The 23,221-nt window shown below is 35.9% G+C and overlaps 2 protein-coding genes and 1 long non-coding RNA gene across 3 annotated transcripts; all 3 read left to right on the forward strand.

Annotated features, from left to right (window-relative positions):
- The first annotated feature begins 1,940 nt into the window (after nt 1-1,940).
- LOC128011678 (uncharacterized) lies at nt 1,941-3,436 on the forward strand. Its single transcript, XM_052594355.1, has 2 exons — nt 1,941-2,801; nt 3,220-3,436. The coding sequence occupies exons 1-2, from the start codon at nt 1,975-1,977 to the stop codon at nt 3,434-3,436; spliced, it is 1,044 nt and encodes a 347-aa protein (XP_052450315.1). The 5' UTR covers nt 1,941-1,974.
- A 455-nt stretch (nt 3,437-3,891) lies between these two features.
- On the forward strand, nt 3,892-5,863 carry LOC128011814 (uncharacterized). The gene is made up of 2 exons (XM_052594541.1): nt 3,892-5,050; nt 5,339-5,863. Exons 1-2 carry the CDS (start codon nt 3,919-3,921, stop codon nt 5,719-5,721), a joined length of 1,515 nt encoding a protein of 504 aa, XP_052450501.1. The 5' UTR covers nt 3,892-3,918; the 3' UTR covers nt 5,722-5,863.
- Nucleotides 5,864-20,768: 14,905 nt separating this feature from the next.
- LOC128012150 (uncharacterized) lies at nt 20,769-22,565 on the forward strand. Its single transcript, XR_008182715.1, has 3 exons — nt 20,769-20,860; nt 20,974-21,054; nt 21,163-22,565. It is a non-coding gene; the product is annotated as an uncharacterized LOC128012150 (long non-coding RNA).
- Nucleotides 22,566-23,221: the final 656 nt, after the last annotated feature.

Genomic DNA, 23,221 nt, shown 5'->3' on the forward strand with positions numbered 1-23,221 from the left:
AATTCTACTCAAAATTTTGACTTGAACGTCTTAAAATGTACTATGTTTACTTTTCAAAGGAAAAATTTGTTTAAAATGACTTCCCTTTTAAAAATATGTCAAATTATGAAAATAAACTTTAAATCTTCATTTAAATAATAATAATAATAGATTCACAAGGAACAAAATTCAATTCTAAGACACAAACGACTGCAGGAAATTAGATTGCCTGCAGTGCAATTGTTATGCAACGCCATCATAAATCAGGCCAAAAAACGTCTCCATGCTGATCCAAAGAGTCCGAGCTAAAACATCCTAACTGTTTTTAGCACTACAGAGCAATATACTAACACAAGCCACCCACGAGAGACCGGGCCCAATGACACTGAATTTTGCATGACCTTTCAAAAACAGTGCTTGTGACCATGTGTATTTCATGGTCAATGAAATATATTATTATCTGACAGTCCTCCTCCCAGTCCCTGTTATTGAAGCCAGTAGAATCTGTGAGACTTGAATATTTCAGTGTTTTCATCCAAAATATTCCCTTTGCTCGTGTGTTTTTCTGCAATTCTTTGCACATAGAACCAGATGAGGAGAAACTTTATGTGGTGAGGGATCTTTAAAGATCAAATCAAGATCCTGATGTTGAAGCCATCGCATGTTTTAGCATCAACATTAAAATTGAACTCACTGGAAAATAGAGAGAATAACGCAGATTAATTTTTGTCACATGAATATCAGATGTTTGAGATTTGCAGCATTAAAGAAAACATGAAATCGACCCTATGTATCCTATTATTCTTAGAAAATAAATGGTCTTATTCCATATTATTCATTGAGTTATAGGTCTTTACAGTGTATGATATTTCAAAAAAAATCATAAATCTGAATAATAACACATCTCTCTTCAACAAACTGCATGAAAAATATTAAGAGTTGAGGAACTAAAACAGATGAGTCGTGCATCTAAATGTAATATTCAAGATTAGGGATTTCTACAAACTCCACAGCCAAAATTTGAGCGATAGTGTAAGGGATGTTTTCCTTAGCAAGTGTCACTAATTCTAAATCAGTGCGGCAGAGGATTGTTTGATTGAGGGTCTGTGACTCAGCGCTGAATAATTGTTTGGCTCTTTGCTGGAGCACTGACATTTAAAAGGTGACATCAGTGTCACTAATGTTAGCAGAATAATTGAGGATATTAGCGCAACAGGGGCCAGTTTAGAGCACACCCTCTATTTCACACTATCAAGCTCATGATTAGCTCTTTAATGCTGAAATCAGGGATTAAAGTTCTCCGTCGTTACGACGGATTTCCGTTAATTGTAGCGAGTCATCGACGGATTTCCGTCCATTACACTGTTCCGCCTGTCCTTAATGTTTTAAATTCACTTTTCATAATTTTAATGCTGTATATATAGGCTTACATTTCTCAAATAGTGTAATAAATGTCTTAATTTTAGTTTAAATAGGTCTTAAATTAAGGAAAGACAAAGTGTATTCAGCCTGCTGAGGAGGATGTGATCAAAGCCTGGAGTGGAGCGAATGCACGTTCCTCTCTTCACTATAAGCGTTTTGTTATCACTCCGGTATGGATCCACTCCGGGTTTTGGTTTAGTTTTGAAGAAGTACATGTCAGGCTACGGCTGAGGTATAATTACATTTAAGATAGCATGGACACACTTATAATGCAGGAAGGCTCCGATGTTTCGGAGATTGATAAAAGTGTAAAAAATAAATGGAGATGGGCTTGGCTTAGCGAAATTGGGAAGAATGGCAAGCCTTTTAGTTCGTGGGCTAAAAAAATCAAACAACCAGGTACGTGTCTTTGCACAGTATGCCACAGGAAATTTCAATATGGCAATAATGGCAAAAAAGTGCTAGCTCGCCATCAATCAGAAGCTAGTCACAATGCTGCCGTTCGTGCTCTACAGTACACATGCTGTCTGCCTGCCTGGTGCGACAAGTACCACAACGGAGATTCATGCATCTATGGCCGACCGTGTGTGCGATGTAAAAGTGCGCATATGTTCTTTCATAGCGGAGCATGACCTGTCGTTCACAGTCTCACAACCGCTAGTTAATTTAATGCAATCAGTTGTCAAAGACAAGAGTGCACTTTCAAGATTGTCTATGTCTAATGCACATGCCTCCTACTTGTGCACACATGGCATTTCTGCTTATTGGAAATCCGAATTGTCATCTAAGCTGAAAACGAAGATGTTTTCTTTAAATGTAGATGAGGCAACAGATGGAAACATGGACAGGATTCTGAATGTTCTTGTTCGGTACTATGATGAAGATGTGGGAAAAGTGGCAACCCAGCATCTAGCCTCGAGGAAACTGAATATTGCAGATGCCTTAACAATCACAAACACATTGAAAGATATTCTCCAGTCATATAGCCTGAACTGGAATCAGGTTGTTGGTATACTGTTGGATAACTGCAGTGTGATGAGAGGGAAAAAGTCTGGAGTAGAGACACTAGTCAGAAGAGAAAATCCATTACTGCTGGATGTCAGCGGAGACACTGTCCATATGGTCTCGAATGCAGCCAAGGCCCTTTTAAATCCTTTCCAGGGATTTGTGGAACAATTTTGCTCTGATGTATACTATGACATTGAAAAATCACCCAAACAGAAAGAAGTTTTTTCTGAGTTTCAGTCCTTACTTCATTTGGAGAATAAGAGCCTAATACGTCCCATCAGCAGCAGGTTCCTGCAAATGTTGGATGTGTGCAACAGAATACGGGAGCTTATGGATCCATTGACTGTGCACTTCTACAGCGTCCTGTCTTCTCATGATCAACACAAACACAGGTACTTCTATTTTTGTATCATCTAATTTCTGTACTAGTAGGCCTTTTTTTGGATTTTTAATGAAACACACACACATTTTTTTGTTTGTTATTAATAATATTTAAAGATGCAGACATCTAGTGGATTTTTTTTACATAACAAATCTAAACCAAGGGGTGGAGATGGCTCAGTGATCAATCAGGTTATATAAAGTTATAGATATAGTGACTCAAAGGGTTAAATGTTAGAACAATGAAGCTCGGCTTCATTCCAGATGCAATCAAATTATTAAATAACCTTTATATAAAGAAAAGGAAGTGCCTTGACCTGTAAACACAAAAAGTATGTCATGACTGTTGAAGTATTGGCAATTAGAAATAGCATTGTTGATTTTTTCTTCTCCTTAATCCTTATGTGTATATGTTATTTTGTGATGCAGATGGCTCCTGAACCAGCTTCTTGATAAGCATGCAGTTACATCTGATGAGAAGGCCAGGATAATTTGTCTGCAACAGCAAATGGCAAAATCTGCAAGGATCGGAAGTGATGTCAACAAAAAACGAAAGACACGCACCTGTATGCTTTTTTCAGAGTTCGACAAGCTCACAACCATTATTGATTTGTATCGAGGTATGTTCACTTTTTATTCACTTTAAGTGTTAAGAAAAGTACAGAGATTTCTTATTTATTGAAATCCCTTTATTGTTATATTTATTATATGCTTATTTTTCTTGGAATCCTGGAATGGAATCTGAATTGACCATAAATACAGTTTTTAGATCACTGTTAATCAGATCACTTTGGTTAATACTACTAATATTAATACTACTACTAATAAACTATTTATACAGCACTTTGTAAGTTATAGACTTATTAAACCAGAATTAAAACATTTCAGGACTGATGTAAATAAAACTAGACAATTAAATAATACAGATGAAAATAAACAACAACAAATCTAAAAAATAATATTAAAGGGTTGTAATATTCCAAGAAGAGTATGTTACATTACTATGAATGTGATTATTAATCAATGAATAAAATATTCAGACCCATTTCTAATCTGGTTCTATTGTGATTTTCAGGTGTACTTCCAACTTTTAAGGTGTTCCTGAAGAAGTTGCAACATGAAAAGCCCATGATTCATGTGCTGCATGCTGAAATGCTGCTACTGGTTAGGGAACTTCTCTCCAAATTTATGAAGCCTGAAACTATTCCTTTGAGTGCAAAGGGCTTGTTGAAGCTTAATGTTCACCAGAGAGACCTGCAGTACACTGACAAAAGGTTGTCTGTGGGGAGATTCAGCTTCTTTGCCTTAAACAAGGCTAGAGTAGAAAAGAAGCCCTGGGTGCAGAAGGTCTACATCTCTCTCAGAGAAGGCTACATAAAGGCAGCAACATTCCTCCTGAAAAACCTGCCCCTCAACAACAACATCATCACCTCTTTATCTGCGCTGACACCATCATTGATTCTCCATGAATCAGTCCAAGGTGCATTCAACACCTTGGCCAAGGCCTTGCCAAATGCTGTGAAGTCAGAGGAGTTGGGTCAACTGGATGAAGAGGTTCGAGCCTACCAGATTAATACAGATCTAGGGACACAGGCCAAATGCTTTGAGGAGAACAATGCACGAATCGATGTTGACTGGTGGAGTAAGATTTTCGCCATGAAGATGCCAGAAGGAGGAATGAGGTTCCCCATCTTAGGGAAGTTGGTAAAGGCTCTTCTGTCATTGTTCACTGGCCCTCTTGTCGAAGGATCATTTAACATGATGGATGATATAATTGAGAAAGACAGGGTTAGGCTGAACATTGAGACTTATGAAGGCTTAGCCATTCTCAAGTCCCACATGAAGGTAATGGGCAAAACTGCATCTAAAATGCAAATTACCCCTGCATTAAGGAGATTTTGCCTGTCTTCTTATGAGACATACCAAAATCATCTGAAGAAAAAGAAGGTGAACCTTGACAAGCAAAAGGAAAGGAAACTGAGGGAAGCTGTGAAGGTCCTCTCAGCAGTTAGGGTTAGAAAAGTAAAGAAAGGTTCCACCTCTTCTGTTTGTGCTAAAGCCCCCACCTCTTCCACCCTTGGAGTTAAACGAAAAGCTGCTGCTACAGCCTCCACCCCTGCAGTTAAAGGCACTGCTGCTGCTACAGCCTCCACCTCTTCCGCCCTTGGAGTTAAACAAAAAGCTGCTGCTACAGCCTCCACCCCTGCAGTTAAAGGCGCTGCTGCTACAGTCTCCACCTCCTCCACTGCTGGAGTTAAAGGTAAAGCTGTTGCTACAGTCTCTTTCTCCTCCACCCCTGCAGTTAAAGGCAAAACTGCTGCTACAGTCTCCACCTCCTCCACTGTTGGAGTTAAAGGTAAAGCTGTTGCTACAGCCTCTTTCTCCTCCACCCCTGCAGTTAAAGGCAAAACTGCTGCTACAGTCTCCACCTCCTCCACTGTTGGAGTTAAAGGTAAAGCTGTTGCTACAGTCTCTTTCTCCTCCACCCCTGCAGTTAAAGGCAAAACTGCTGCTACAGTCTCCACCTCCTCCACTGTTGGAGTTAAAGGTAAAGCTGTTGCTACAGCCTCTTTCTCCTCCACCCCTGCAGTTAAAGGCAAAACTGCTGCTACAGTCTCCACCTCCTCCACTGTTGGAGTTAAAGGTAAAGCTGTTGCTACAGCCTCTTTCTCCTCCACCCCTGGAGTTAAAGGCAAAACTGCTGCTGCAGTCTCCACCTCCTCCACTGTTGGAGTTAAAGGTAAAGCTGTTGCTACAGCCTCTTTCTCCTCCACCCCTGGAGTTAAAGGCAAAACTGCTGCTACAGCCTCCACCCCCTCCACCTCTCCTGGAGCCACTCCTGCACATGTAGCTAGTCAAACACTAAAACGGGTGTCAGGTGTAGCCAAGCTTCAGGAATATGGTTTCACAGCCAAAAAGCAGAAAAAGTGAAAAGCACTCTAGAGACATTTGCACAAGAAAAGCACTTTTTGGAATTTAATGGTGGTGCAGTTACTTTTTTTCCTGTTAATTATTAATAGTTTCACAAAACATTGTTTGGTGTTATAAGAAACATAAAACATGCACTGAAAATGCACATTTTGAAAAAGCACTTTTTGGAATTTAATGGTGATGCTATTACTTTTTTTTTTTTCCTGTTCATTATTAAGAGTTTCACAAAACATTGTTTGGTGTTATAAGATAAATAAAAACATGCACTGAAAAGATGTGTGGTAGATGGTTGATTATTTGTCAAGGTATATTTTTTTTCAAAGATTACAAATAGCTTTTAAAATATGCAAACTGGCAATATTAAAGCGGTTTAATCTCCCCTTAAAACGCTATTGGTCTCGACTATTTAAATAAAGTGTTTGTTAAAGGAATATGGCTTGGCCTGAAAAATGTTCAGTCAGAAGATTTTTTTTCACTTTAATCCCTGTGAAATTTACGTCAGCAGATTCGCAGGCCAGCTGGCAATCATGTCAGATTTGAATTTGAGATGATCAGACTGGTGGAAAGTCTTGTCCAGAGATAGAGTGAGCGATAGTCAAATCATGTAAAGTCACATTTATTTATATTTAGCACTTTATACAGATCGCTTCCAAACAGGTTAGTGGTGGTGTTAATGTTAGAAAGTTCATCAGTTATGAATCAAATTATGTCTCTAAAGACAATAGTGTCATTATTCACATGAATTTAGTCCAATGTTTATTCAGTTCAATTTAATAACTCTGTCAGGGTTGCAAAATTGAACCAATAATGAAACGACTTCAAAGGCAGCTCTTCCAAAGACAATAGTGTCATAAGACTAGATGATGATTCTTGTTATTAATAAATTAATGAATAGATACATTTTGAAAATCTCCAAAATAAAATAAATTGGGTTTTTAAATATTAAAAATACACAGTTGTCTTCATATTATTATTTCAGTCTCTCTACTTTAAAATGTCACATTTATTAATTAATTTATTTATTTGCCGTGTCTTTGTCATTCTTTGTGAAATTTAGTTTTTTCTCCAAATAATAGCACAACTCTCTTCAAGGAACTGCATGATAAAAAAAATAACCATGGCAAGATGCAGTTTGTGTATCTGAAAATAAAAACTGTTTACACGACAATAGTGTAGTAAAAAATGGAAAAGTTTTGTAAAAGTTTCACATAAACAACAATCTTTTCAAATCGATTTGCGTTTACACATATACGCGAAAACGGCCAAAAACGCTGCATTACGTATAACAGGCCAGTAGTTGGCACTGTCACCTGATTAGTAAACAGTACCTGTAAGGAAGTGACGATTATAGGATGTATATATCCTCATTTTGCTGAGCAACAGCAACAACAGTACCGTCTACTCGCCATTGTTGTGTGTGTTTGTTAAACACAGTCTCACGCCAACTCGTCATATATTGACGCTTGGCCAGGACACCTTGGCATCATCACATTTTTCGAAGCACAGGGTCCTCCATTGTTTTAGTTTGTTTGTCTTAATTTAATGGTTTTCATGCACTTGTATTAAATATAAAAAAATATATATACATTTTTCTTTTTATTGGAGCATGTAACCCCACCCCTACCCTAAACATACCCACTTCTGAACAATATAAAACGTGTAACAGGCAAATAAAAGTACAGTCGCAGGTATTTATTCCAACAACCAACCATAAACAAGCATTACTTTTTAGTACTTTTTAGACATTCCATATTATTGTTATATCACAACGATAAGCCTTTTGCACTGGCTTATTGATGCCAGGGGCGATTCTAAGATTTTGATTTTAGGGGGGCTCAGCCCCCAATAAGGGTATGATTAAAAAATATTATTTTACTATTAGGGTAGGTTGTATACTACTAACCTTATTGCAATCCACTATTCCATTGTATTCCCTGTATTTCATATATGGGAGTAGGAGTACTGACTGAGCCATATATAACACTGTAAAAAAAACTAATACAGTTTTTTAGATGTGACCAGTCACTGGAAAATTTTGAATTAGGAATGTAGATTTTTTTTTTATATTTTTAATTTTTTTACAATAAAGACTTCCTGATTCAGTATTAGGACATTCATGTTTATCCTTTGATGATACCACTGCTTTTTCTTATGAAATGTATGTGGAAATTGGCAGAAAATTAAAACAACATAAGGGTTCAAAGACTGCAATGAATCTTGGGAACACAGTGGTATTGTGTGTGTGTGTGTGTGAGGCTGTCTGTTCTATTCTCACCTGACCGTTGCTCATTTGCAGACCTACTCCCGCACGACAAAAAAAATGTTGTATATCCATCTACAATGAAATATAAATTATTATATTTTATTATTATTATTATTATTATTATTATTATTATTATTATTATTATTATTAATTTTTAGCTTTTTAGCCTTTATAATCAACAATACGGTTGGTTATACATCAAGTCAGCCCCTGAACATTTATTTCATTTCAAATCATTTAACTAACCAGCTAATATTCATTAAGAATATAGACAAAACATGTATTAATGTAATTGTCTATTGGCAATATGTTTAATCTGTTCTATATTTATTTATATTTATTAAAAATAACATCATTATCAATTTGCCACTTCTATAAATCAATTACTTAAAAAAAAAAAAACACAGATCCCTTTACTCTTACTCTAATATATGTATCATGATACACTAATGATTAATTATTACTTAATATAAAATTATGTTTAATAATAGAAAACAAAATAACTCCACATGATGTTTCTCTCTCTGTGTCATTTAAAGGCTGAAAGTGAAAGCAGCGAAGACGTACTGGTATTGGATGCGAGAACACACACACCACACGCACGCACGCACACACACACACACGCGCACACGCACACACACACACACACACCTTGTACTCTCTGATGTTCGCTCTGCTCGGCGCCCCTGTGGATTGAAAAACGCGCTGAATCCATGCAGACTCAGATAAGGGGAGGAGCCGGAACTTGATGCAGCTTGCCACCGTCTCAAATGAGTTTTTAAAGGGGACTGAAGCGATCACTAATTAATTAATGAAATAATTTTTTAGGGGGGCTGGGCATAAGTTTAGGGGGGCTGAAGCCCCTGATTGATGCTAAGGGTTTCTTATTTATAGCAATGGAGGACATCGAAAAATGTGCGTCAGAAAGTGACGCCAGTAGTCCTGACCAAGCGTCAATATGTGACGAGTTGGAGTGAGGCTGTGTTGGTTTGTTTGCGCTTGCCTTTAAAATTGACACGTATTGCACATGTCTACATACCTAACATGTACTACGCACAAGCATGACGTCACCATTTTCAAAGATTGCCATATTGTTTACACAGAAACAAAAATGGTGGCGTTTTCAAAAACTTGTACTTTGAAACCCATTTTCAAAAATATGCATTTTCAGTCCCCAAATCGTGTTGTCATGTAAACAAACGCATAAAAAGTTTCCTGTTTATATAACAGGATCTTGCATCAGACAGATGAATCCATCACGGGGCACCAACATTGGGGAATAGACCCTAATTAGTAAATGATGTGTGTACTTTATCATTAAGTAATCCTTTCCTCGTCTCATTGCTGGGCTTGTTTTATTACTTTCCTATGAAAGGCAATATATTGGATTAGACCTTTTAACACGCTCCTCCTCTGGGTGAAATGCAACACCTCAGCTGATGCAATAACGCATCTATTTCCAATAAGATCTTTGGAGAACAGTTTCTACCTCTGGCAGCAGCTCTCAGACATTTTTCTGATTGCTACTTTACGACATGCAGCTCTTAAACCATTTATGTATTGAGAGAAAGATCCGGATGACTTTGGAATGCAGGCAAACAACCTTAACAAAAACAACCTTAAACAACCTATCAAAAATCTCCAGCTACCTCTGGGTTGATCTCACTTGCAGCAAAGAAGCACCGAGACCTAGAGCCAAAAGTTTGCGAAATGACATGACTGGAGGACATTCACTTAATACAGGCACTAATTAACAAACAAACATGCTCACATGCAAACTAGGCATGTGTGAAATTAAAAATTAATTGCAACTCTTAATCTAACAACAGACGTTTTTATCTCTCAAAAATCTCAGAAATAAACTGAAAGTTACCTTTTTTATTCCATGGCCAAAACAAACAAACAGACAAATTCTCTGAATTGGGAGAGTTGCAATTAACTTTTTTTTATGGTTACTCAAGAATGATGTATCAGGATATATTTATTATTATTATTATTATTATTATTTAAAGATTTTAATTTAGTGACAACTTTTCTGAGAGTGTTGATTTTATTTTGCATGCTAATTATCTGTTTCTATATATTCTAGACACTGTTTCTATATTACAAGTGTAGAAACATAACTTAAATTATGTGCATCCTAACCAATCTGTATTGGATATGCAAAACCAATCTTGAGTGAGATTTACTCAAATTTTATAAGGGATACGTTTATTAATAATTATTAATAATTTAATCTTTTAATTTATATTTAATTATTTAATAATTTTACTCTTTCATGGTGACTAAACTAATAAATTGGTCAGTAATTATGCTTTTTTGTTTGTCTAATATACCAAAATAACCATGTACAGTCTTGCAGCAAAAGTTAATTTGAGGTATTTTGCCATAATATAAACTAAATGATTGCTTATATCTTATCACTAATTATTGTTTGTTTATATCCGTATTCTCTTGTTATCTTTTTCTATTAACAAAAGCTCTAACTTTGCCTCACTTGGAAGTTCACACAAAGTCACTTTTCTTTTTCCTTTTCTTTTTTTTCAAAGGCCACAGTCTATTTGAGATGCAAAGGAAATCAAACATAATCTCTCTGTCTTGATTCAACTACTCGCTCTGATAAAATGCTCAGGTTTTTTCTGCACATAAATAAACGGATACAAACTCAATAATTATCCTTTACAGATTCAACAGCACAGTGAGCTCTCTCCCATACCGACGAGCTGGTTGAGTTAATGAGGCGGGAGAAACCTTTATTATTTCATGATATTCTGTCCTTCAGCTTTGCTTAGAGATGTGTTTCATAATACAACTTAATTTATTAAGCCATAGGAATACAAAATCTTCTCAGTGGAACAGCTCAAAGCTACATCCATCCTCCATTAACCAGGTTCTGAAAAAGTCACATCCCTTTCCTGTTGCCGAACTTTCCTCGAGTGGCTGGTGAATGTGTCCTCCGAATAAATCCATCGTCCTTTTAAGCGTCTCTTTAGTCAGATGTCTCCCTCAAACATGGATATTTGCCATTCGCTCCATTTGCTTAATTAAAAAGTAGAATGCAACTCAATCATTGAACATTTTGTCAAAGTAATGTAAGTATTACTGTAACAAATAATTTCTAGCTTTATTAATGTTAAATGATGCAATTATGTATTGTGAATGTCTTAAATGAAAAAAGACAATCTGCTGTTTTATATTGGGGTTCAATATAAAATCCTTGGCAGTAATATTTTCACATAAATTGTTGAATTGGACACTATTTTATCTAGTAGCTTGACAAATTTCATGAATGCAAGTTTATGCAGCAAGACCTGAAAAAAAAAAATCCATTCAAACCAATTGTTTGAGATTGAAAAAGTGTTATTGTGTGGCACAGTCTCCCTCAATTTAATTAAGTTCATTGATCATCCTCATTTCTTACCAGTGAATACCAGCGGCTTTGAAGACAGCATGAAAAGTGTCTGAACTGCTGCAAAGCCAAAAACAAGGTGCATAAAAGAATCTGCAGTCCATTATGGTAATTTGTCCTTATGTTTTTACCATCTGTAATGTGCAGTGCTGGCAAACTTACTTTCATTGCAGTTCAAGCTACTAACAAGAAATAGCTACTATAAAGTAAAGTTAAAGATCAGGTTGTGTAATCAAAGCAGTATTTCTTTTTATAATCAAAGCGCACAACTTTTATACTGAACTTATACTGAAGTGTTGTCAAACCACGTGGACATTGGCTTTAGACAGGTAGTGTTTTTAATTGGCAGATAGCTGTAATTTCTTTCCTAACTTTCTGACTTTGAGTCCTTGGGGAAAACAGAGCCACTGTCTGTAATTGAGAGCAGCAGACTGGGCTGAGGTTTCGTGCATGGACTGCCAAAGGAGGAAGCTCCTATAAATCCCTTTCATATGAATGTCAGCGAACAGGGCCATTTGTTGAATCCCTTCCAAAATAGGAGGTGCAAAAAAATCTTTCGATAGGTGCTCTTATCCTCAAGCGCAGGTGGCTGAGGCACAGAAGTTATTGAAATGGCGATGTGTGCCTTTGCCCACTTGGCTCCTCCTTGTAAATAGATGTCTTAATCATTTTTTTTGCACAGAGCGTGTTGTCATTTATGATGGGATAGATAGAGGCGGCACCTAAAGCAATATGAAAGATTATGTATGCAAGATGTCTGCTTCCTATTTTTCAAGGCCAGATGTTGAAGGTTGTTTGCAGATGCCGTTTGAAGAATGTGTTGTATTTTTTTCTTGCATTGCATGCTTTTTACAATGGCCTCAAGTTTTCATGGCATTTTTTTTATATTTTGTGTGCAATGTTATGACATTTGTACAGTTTATTAAAATAAATAAATAAATAAAACGGAATAACAATTATGTTAAAAAAAACAGAGTACATCTTGTGTTGTGGGTTAAATATAATACATACAGGAATATAGAATATAGTACGTACATTTATTTCCATGCAATTTTTTAAAGTATGTAAATATATATATAATGTGTGTGTGTGTGTGTGTTTTAAAGGCTACATTTTTAAAAATGACATCTAAAAAAATATTTGAATAAAATTGCATATTTAAATAAAATATATATGGTTGACATATATGGTTGCTATATGTAATACCATATAAAATATATTTTTTATATTTCATAATTTTTCATTTATATCATCATGTACATTTTACTATGGGGATTTTATGTACGTTATAAATGTATCTCTTCATCGACCCAGAGAATGTAAGTATATGAAAATTAAATATATCGCCTTATAGGTAACATATATGGCAATATCACTTTTGATATATATCAATATGTCATATTTTACATTTTGATATGCCTTGTTGTCAAGCTGTGAAAGGAAAAAAAAGAGTTTCTCACACTTCTATTCAGTGCTGTATCAGCCCACTAATTGAGATCCAGAAAGCTAACAACCAAAACAGCCTTCTTTCAACTAACAAAATTTACTTTTTCTTGGGTTGATTCAGAAAAGCCTTCATTTTTGAGTAAACATTAAGTCTTACATTTAATGTATTTCATATTTTAGTTTAACGTTACGCTGGAACTCCTTCTGTTTATGACAGATAGTGGAAGTGATAGAAAAGAGTAAATTGTGTTTGAAGTATAGATATTTTTCCTAAAAAGAAAAAAAAATAAAGAATTCGCTACATTAGGCCTTCATTTACTTACATTCATGTGCTTCTCTCTCTATGATGAATCAATGTTAGACCGTCTGCTTATAAAAGAACGGGAGTCTGAAAGCAGGGTTTGAGTAATGAGGTTTGCAGCTTTGATCGCATCGTGTTACACAACATTCAGGAACATTGTGTCTACGAGAAATTCTACAGTCCGTTCCCAGACGCTCTCCGACACAGACATCAAACCAGCTCGCTAGGGAATGATTTTTTAGACTAATTTGACAGCGGAGGAAGCCGGCTAGCTGTGAATTCGCTCATAAGATGAAACACATTTCAGAAACACATTGTGCTTTGGGGAAGTGTAATTATGGTAGTGAACCCTCATTACGCTTTGTGTTTGGCAACAGAGAACAACTAGTTTATTCCTTCAATTCCGAAAAAAAAATTATATTTAAAGGTCACACGCTAATGCTGCCTGCGTCATTGTATGTTAACCCAAGGACATAAATAAACTGTTGTTATTTGGGTTTGACACTTGACATTTTGAGGTTACAGAAAGGGTTCAAGTGAATGATATGACTCAAGGTTGGTACGCTACATTTAACATTGCATTTATGCATAAAACTAAATCTTTTCTCTAATATAATTTAGCATTACCTCCAACCATAGGTGCATTGAGGGATCTACATAAGATGGCACTCGCTGCCTGGATGTTTATTTCCTCCCATATAATGGAGCATGTTGGCAGGATTGTTAGGGCTGCAGAATTGGCGTGCTGAAATAAGGGGCTGAGGAGGATCGGTTTAGGTGCTCTGCTCTGAAGGCAATACCTGTGTGGTTCAGATAACGGTCAAGTGCTCTTGCATTTGCTGCAAGCTAGAATTGTTTCTGATCCATGGCTCTCTAGAGATAGACGACAGGCAGCTGCTGCGCACCAGCTCCCAAATGAAGGGACTTGGACAGTGTTCCAAATCAGAAAACAACGGCAGGCAATTTGCCATGACCTCGAACATAACTCTACTAAACAAACTCAGGAGTTTCCAGTAATGAAAATGCACTGCGGTTTTGGCTAATAAAAAAAGTTTTTTTTCTTTCTTTCTGCTTAAAATGAGGCATTGTTTTTTATTATATTAAGACAAAATTAAATAATTCGTTTTTTTTTTTTTTTTTTTTACTAATCAAACTTAAATTATACAGAAAACTGTTTGACAAAATTGAATTTTTAATTTAATATAAAATGTAAAATATATTGACAAAATCAATATACTATTTATATTCGTATTTAGTATTTATTGCACACACACACACACACATTTAAATTACATTTAAATATTTGGGATTTTGGGGTGAGAATGAGATACAGTATTACTTAGATTTGATCTTTTAATTCTACCTAAACTCTTTTGGCTGACAGTGAATATGCAGCTTCTTATATTTTCAGCCGTTAGGTAATCAGTTTACATTCTCTTAATAATTGTAATTAGCAGTTTAATTGAGAATGTGACGTGCATTAGCGGGAATCATTTGGTGAAATTATGCGTTTAGAGCTTTGTGTCCGGTTCTGCACTCTCATGTTCCAGGTCTCTAATAAATTTGAATGATTGAAAGCATAAAATGTGACTCAATGAATCGGAACAGGAACAGACAAATTCTGCTAACAAGACAGCACACAGTTCTTTATTACACCCACTCACTCACTAACAGAAGACAGACACTGGAATGATTGTGCCTTGAAGTCTGGCTGATCAGCAATTGTAAAACCCCAAGATGCTGAAGACAGGCAATTTTGGACTGCAGGCTCAAAAGCTTTCTCATTTTGTTGCTCTCAGTAGCATCTGACCTGGATTTGGATCAAAGATAAAGTATGTACTGTACAGTATTATTGACTTTAAGTGGTTATACTTATTGGTTTTAAGAGATGTGAATAGTTTTTAGGTTTTTAGATGTTTATAACTTTTATGTATAATAATCATGTAACAATTTCTATTATGAAATAATAAAAAAGATAAAACTGCTTTACCATCATGTTACCAGAATCAAGGCAGCAGAGGTTGTTGCATAAATCTTAGAAAAATTGCCATGGTCCTAATTAAATCCACATCTCGTGAGCGGCGGAAATTAAAATTCTGTCAGATCTCAAAAGCGCCTCATTTACAGTGTTGACAACTCGCTCAAGTGTTCTGCCTTGAGGGTTCATTTCCGTCCTCAGTCTAAATCCTCGTGCCAGTCACGTCTGCCTCTGGGCTTCGAGTGCGTCTCGGTCCGGCCACTTCATCATACAAACACACAAGCGGGCTAATCTCTGAGCGCTCCAAATAATATCATCCTCATAAGCCAATGACAAGTCTGCTCACAGCGTGAAGAATCTGTTCTGACGGGGCCAAACAATAAACAGGGACAGACACAAAGCATTAGGAAAGCAGTTTTGAAAGTTCGTGAAGAAAGATTTGAACTGAAGTGTGTATTGTATGCGTTTTTTTCTAATCATAATATTCCTTGTGATTAAAAGTCAATTAATTTACCAAGATGTTAATTGATGGACTGGAGTACTGGAGTTGTGTGGATTATTGTGATCTCTCATTCTGACGGCACCCATTCACTGCAGAAGATCCATTGTTGAGCAAGTGACGTACTGCAAAATTTCTCCAAATGTGTTCAGATTGAGAAGCTGACTCATCTACATCTTGGATGGTCTGAGGTTTGAGTACATTTTAAAACAGTGTTTGTAACGCAGTTTACTCCTGCAATCTAACGTGTTTTTGTTTTTTTCCATCAGGAATTGATTGGATCGAAAATTAAGAGCTTGATGATGTCAGAGGCAAGGAAATTTGTTTCAGAAGTCGTTCATATTTTGATATTAGACAATATTGGAATATTTTGCACAGATAAATCATGTATAATGTATTAAGAAAGAGAATCGGGTCAGTTTTGATTTCATGTTGACTTTCAACAGCTCTGTTCTGGTGAGTTGGTAATGTGTCAAATGATGCCACATTGTCACTCCAAAACAGACCCAGATTTGCTAACTTTTGCACTTCATTATTCAAAAGGACACTTCATATTCCATGAACAAACACGTCCGTCCCAAATGGCTTGGCAGCATGAGAATGAAAGCACAGACTGTACGTCTGAATCCAGACCCATGCCAGCAGCTGGGAGTTACACCCATTCATATGGCCTCTGGAGATAAACTCAATGGGGTTAAATTAATCTCATTGGGCGACTGCAGCCTAAAGGTAAGAATGTATATCAGTGTACAGTGAGCAGTGTTTCAGAATGGTGAAAATCTTAATTTATCCTTACCCAAATTGGGCCCAAACTGAGCCGAATATCTTCAATTAATACAGTCATGGCATTTAATTGTATTTTTGTCTTGTTTTCCAGTCCTAATATCTAAACATCTTTATAACAAGATGTATTTACTTTTCTTTCTGCAAATTTAACAAAATTAAGTGAGTTTATGCTTGAAATAAGAACAAACATCTGCCAATTAGGGTATGCAAGAAAATTAAATACATTTTTCTGAGTTCATTAGACGATATTGTTCTTAAAGTAATCTTAAACTCACTTCATTGTGATCAATTTTTCAGAAAAAAAGACATAATTTAACAGTCATTTAATCTTGTCATTGTTCTTCTCAGGTAAATTCATTTTTTATTTAAGAAACTTGAGACTTTTATAACCCCCAGGTAAAGCATACATGAAATTCCCTTGTAGCAGATCTATACAGGTGGAGCTGGGGAAGGTGGAGGGTTTCTGAAAGTGCGCTGCATCTTCTACAGCAAGCACTTAAAGCACTACAGCAAGTAAAGTTCTCTGAGGTTGTGTGGTGCGACATCGTATCCAATGTAGTCGGCACAGCATCATATTTTAGTTTCAATTTTTCTAAAAATACTGCTTTCTATTGTGCCTTGTTTGTAAATTAATCCATGGTAAAATGAATTGAACATATGACCAGTTCAATTTCAGCAGACTGGCTTCAATATTAGCTGATTTTAGACTAACGAGAAAATTTTGAGTTTTGAAACCTACAGAATGTTTTCATATGACCTTTTATATATCAAAAGATCAAAGGAATTTCTCAGTTCATGACCCCTTTAATTGTATTAAGGTAGATACTTTACCAGGCCTGATTATTTAATTTTTAAGGATGAAATAGACTTGCGATGGCTCAAAACAGCCTGCCTGCATGGGCAAAAATAGTTAAACTGTGCACTTGATAGGGGTCACATCTTAGCAACTACGATGGAGATAGAAGAGTTAATGGAGAGCTTTTCCTCCTTGATAAACGTTTTGCACTGCAAATTACTGTAGCAAATGTTCTGTAATCTACTGTCACTAAATGCTAAACACAAGCTTGAGAAGTGAGGCTTCAAGAAGAAACCAATTTCCAATTACTGTACATAGCAAGTTCCAGATAAAGAATTCCCTGTTAAGCGAGGCTTACACAACATCAGATAGACTGTAATCAGTTTCTAAACGTGTGCAAAAATATGGATACCCTCTGATCTGGAAATTCATATAGTTGCTATTAATTTTTCTACCCTGCTGCAGCACGCTCATTCCACTCATAAATAGTGTAAATCTCATTTAAAGCTTGACTGCTGTAGGTGCATCTATCCATGCATATAATTCTCAGACATACTCAGAGGAACAGTGTCAGCCCACATCTCCCTGTCTGGCACTGTGTGGAAAATGTGTATGCGAGCTCTGCTTAAGTAGGAGCAAACAGAGCGCATTTACATTTCAATTTGGCAGCGAGACATAGCAAGTTTGTACAGTCTCCCTCTCTCTCCTTTTCTACAGGGCTCAAGATAATTATAGATTGATTCAATGCTTCCTGCTTTCGACAAAAATCCAAGCTTTTCAGCAATTCTGCTGCTCCCGGAACCAAAAGGTAATCTATGAATGAGGTTCATGGCCGATTGGATATCACTTTAATGCACAAATAAGGAGCAAAGCAGCAAATGCCAGAAAAAATTAAGCTTTAAAATAGGATGTTATTTTTACTATTAAATTACTACATTATTACAGTTCTGCACCAATGTAATTACTAATAAGTTGTTGATTAGATGTTACAAAACGTGACTTTAGATGTCAGTGCTGTATATTGTTTGTTTTATTTTTTATGGTATGTAATGTGCATGTAGAAAACAACTTTTGCTGTTGCATCCCATATTTTTTCTCATTCTGTGTTCTGGTCATTTTGAGCTGGAGTGAATAATGCTTTTTTTCCCCACAAAACATGAGGTGTATAAGGCCTACGACCAGTTCCAAAAATAAATACAAAACCTGTGCTAATCGAAAGAAAACAAGCAGACAAAAAATATATTCGAAGATATGGTGCTAATTTTACAAAATGAGTAATTTACAAGCATTTTTTTGGAGGCCATGCATTTTTTATCAAATTAGATAAAGCACGGCAAGCACAGATCTTTAAGTAGTTTGGCCTGTAAAATGTCTGCTATTACTGTTTGTTGCATAACATTGTTTACAAAGAAAACGTAAAAGTTTTTTCTGTTCGGTATGAAACGCGCTCAGATCTTGGTTGTATGAAATGGAGCAGAAAATCAGGCTGTCAATAAAAAGCCTCTTATGGAGGGAAGTATTGAGTCTTGATTCCTGAGCTTTTGTGCCAAAATAAACCCTGTGGTTCTTGAAATGCCTTTGGAATTGACTTTCTGGGTCGACAGCATTTATGTACTTAAAAACTACAATTACAAGGGAGAAAAAGAGTAGGATCGAGCTTTGTTACATTATCTGACAGAGACAATTTTCCATTGTGGACACCTGTAATATATGCCACATAATAGAGCTGTTCAGCCCACACGATGAATGGACTAAAGCTGAGAGAAGAGAGGGATCAACACATGGATAGAAAATAAAATAAGTCACATTTTCCTGCAGCCCAAGCAAAAAGGAACAAAGCATTGTTTGGCCATTCTAGCATTGGTTTATTCCTTACACAAAGCTATCGCATGTCTTCAGATAACATATATATATATATATATATATATATATATATATATATATATATATATATATATATATATATATATATATATATATATATATATATATATATATAGTGTATGAGTTGTATAGATGACTTTCAGGATGCTTTTGTGTTTGTGAAAGCTTTAATCTTTTCATTGTGATTAAATAATAAAAAATAAAAAAACTGCATATTTTCTTAAAAATTTCTCCTTTTGTGTTCCACAGAAGAAAGTCATGACAACATGAGGTTTGGTAAATGATGAGCTATTCCTCTAAGTTCATTGATTCAGCAGCAGAGAGCATCCCATTTTATCTCTTAGCTTGACACAATCAGAGCGATCGCCTCTAAGATTGAAGAATCCCTCATATAAATAACAATCTCTGTTTATGTGGAGGAGGTGCTGTATTGGGAATACTAAGCAGTATTGGGACAATCTAAGAGGGAAGTATAGTATGTATAGTTTCTGTTATTAGAATAGAAACGGACTGATTCTGATTCAGGGTGTGCTAACCTGAAGAATGTCATTCCTTTTGTAATGAAATGTAACATATTGCAGTTTTTCTGGTTCTAGTTTGAAGAAATTAATTCTGTTATTTGTTGAAATCAGTGTACTGTAGTATTGAATGTATTGCAGGATTGACTCTATTTACCTTCTTAATACACAGTTCTAGTCTCAATGTGAATGGTTTATCATTGTTGCACGTTATTAAAAAAATACAAAATATATCATAACAACATTGATAATAATACAATTATAAAAATAATACAAATTACTCTTGAGCAGCAAATCAGCATATCAGAATGATTTCTGAATAATCATGTGGCAATGAATGGAAGAGAAATGATGCTGAAAATTCAGCTTTGCATAACAGAAATAAATTACATTTTAAAATATTTTCAAAGAGAAAACAGTTGATATTTTAGAATATTGGAGTTTTTACTGTATTTTTGATCAAATAAATGTAGCCTTGGTGAGCATAAGAGACTTCTTTTAAATATGATTATCATTAAAATGCTTTTCATCTATATTTAAACTACCTTTCCATCAGTCCTTAGGCAACAAGAATCGTTTTATAAATTTATAAAACGTTATTTGTTTTAATCTTTAATGAATCAAGCACATTATCCAGCAGTTTTAGTTCCCGGTTTCCTTTCACACAGTTTCTTCTCTCCTTTCCCTCTCAGACTCTGTACTAGCCAAGTTCCTTGGGGCTTGTTTTTGTCTGGCATTAAAACAGCCATGCTGAGACCTTCCGACAGCTTCCAGATTAGAAAATGAAAGCCCGTTGCCAGGGAACTGTAAATCTACTTGTCATTGGCTGAGCTGAGATGATTCAAAGGTTCGCTGACCACTTGTTGTTCAGCAGAATATTTGTGGTCGTATTTTTCTGGTGGACATCGATGCTGAATGTTCGGTTTTCAAGGCCTGATCGGAAATAACAGCAAAGAGACCTAATAGCTTCTGTAGAGCATCTAATGAAAAGCTTTTGCCAAGCACCTACGATCTGTATTCAAACTGATTTACTGCACTTTTTAGGTCAGGGGTGCTGAGTGCTGCACCTGCAGATCTGTTTTCCCAAAGTTCCAACTCAAACACACCTGAACCAGCCAATTTAGGTCAAGTGTACTTTAAAAATTGCAAACAGGTGTGTCGGAGAAGTTTAAATTAATCAATTCCTCCAATATAGAGTACTGCAGCATCACCCTGTTCCCTGGACAAAATCTCAACTCTGGAGGACCAGAGGCATTTGGGTCTGTTTTTCACTTTAAAGCTATCATATGACTAGGAAGATTGTAAAATAGTTCATGAATTGTATGGACCACTTTGCAGTCCTTATATGATGGCTTTTTTGCATTTTTCTCAGGCTTGACAGCATAAATCTGCATCCACTTTCAGTGTATGAAAAAGAACTGGAAGCAAAATATGTAATCTGAGAAAAATTAGGGTGAGTAAGTGATAACAAAAATTTATGATTTTGGTTGAACTGTTCCATCATTCTATACCACAGGATGTTTTGCCGTTTCTTAAAGGAATTTGTCTCTTTTGCATGCAGTGATGAAGCGGTTGAAATTACTGTTACATCTATCATGCTGGATATGAAAATGACTCTCCAGCTGTGCTAGATTCTGACTGAAGCGCAGACTGCAGGAATGGAAATGATCTGTGGTAGTGGGTGTTACAGCAGCGATGTGACAAGTAAATTGGAGTCTAAATTGCAACACTGTGTCATTTTAAAAACCTCAATTTATGGAAATCAGCCCTTTTCCCACACACAGGTTTTATCTTTTTGTCAAGCACAGAGAACAGAGTGTTAGAGGTGCTGAATGGAGGAAACTGGCTGTTAATTAAAGTCTGTCACAGACGATCTCACACACCAAACTGTCACACCAAGTTTGTCCCAGCAAACACGTCTACTAGTTTCACTTCCTCCTGTCTCTATGTGAAGTTGTTGAGGATTTACATGCTGTTCATCTCTGAGAGGCTGTAAATAATGCAGAATATTAGAGTCAATTTTGCTTTATTGTTTTCTCATATTTCCAAACTCTGGAACTAGATCAAATTAATGTATACATATATGCAGTGGCATTAGTTGATTAGGTTTAATCCAGTGTCAATCAACAAAAACCAAACTCCATTCAGACAGTCAGAGTGTCACTTTAGGCTAATAAAAAAAATCATATTAAACCTGTCATTGACCGTTTAAGTATAACTAAGAATCTAAACCCAACTGGCACACATCAATTGAATGGACTGCTTTCAAGGATTGTAGATGGATCAGTATCCAAAAGAGCCATTTAATCTTTTATTCAGCAGTGTTTGTTGACACCCTAAATTACTCATTATGCAATGCCACATTATCAAGACTGGCTAACTAGCTTTCCAGGGAACTTCTGAACAGTCAATTAGCTCAGGAGACTTAATGTAGTTCTTAGTTATGGCTCATTTGAGTATCAGCTTTGTTTGCTATTAGTCCTAAAATGCCTAAGAATGCAGAAAAGTTCTTTTCGCCACATATGGGGTTTAATTCTGTGTTCAATCTGTGTTCGACTGGTTCTTGTATTTTTTGAAGCCTTGAAATAGTTGTGTACTCGTTTTCAAATCTGTAATAGGGCTCTTAGTTTGGTATAGCCAGAATGAAATGTCAATGTATTCAACACTCGGAATAGATTCAAACAAAATAGACAGACACAAGGGGTGACATTATATTACCATTTTATTATATTTTAGAGATTGAGAGACAAATGTGTGGAGCAGCTACTTGAGCTGCATTTTTTTTCTGTTGCACAAACCAGATTTATAACCTGCTCCTTTAAATCCAATCCAGCTGCTTATCTGATTGGCTTAGAGGGACAGAGGGTGGGGTTAACTGGAAGTTGTGCAGAACTCCATAGGGTATGTTTACATGACAACAAGTTCTTCTTTTGCGTTTTTGAATAGATAGATATGACAACTAGTCAAAATGATGCCCGTTTACACTGATCCATGAAAAGGACCTAAAGGCTGTATTATACATGCCAGGCCAGTAGTTGGCAATGTTAGCCTACTTTGTAAAGAAACACTACATGCACAATTTTTTTTTTTTTTTTTTTTTTTTTTTTTGTAGTTTACACAGAGACTATAAATTGCATTTTTAAACCTGTTTTTAGTTTGTTTTCAGGTCAATGAAGGGCCAAAACTCATTTAAAAAAAGTTTTTTTGTTGAAAATGTTATGTAACAGCTCCTTAAATGTTCACACTTTGCCAGAATGTAAGCTCTAAAGCTATATATACAAAAAAATATTTTTTTTTGATTTTGACTGAAGTTGATGAGAAATATTTAAGTTCATATTAAAATCTCGAACTTTAGATTGGCTTTGTTCACATCTGTACAGTTTTCCCTTTTTTATAAATTAAACATCTGTCCACACCAACAGCATTTCACAGGACAATGCAAAAACACATTGAAACCAGTTTTTGCAACTTATTGCAAAGCAAACAATTTTATAAAATCAACTTATTTAGGTCAAAAGATCTGTTTTTAGTTATCTAAAATCCTGTTAACATTTGAATAACATCTCTTATAGATGGGGGCTGAGAGACACATGAGAGATTACTGGGGTGTTTTTTTCTTC

This window comes from Carassius gibelio, chromosome B23, assembly GCF_023724105.1.
Source record: "Carassius gibelio isolate Cgi1373 ecotype wild population from Czech Republic chromosome B23, carGib1.2-hapl.c, whole genome shotgun sequence".
NCBI lineage: Eukaryota > Metazoa > Chordata > Actinopteri > Cypriniformes > Cyprinidae > Carassius > Carassius gibelio.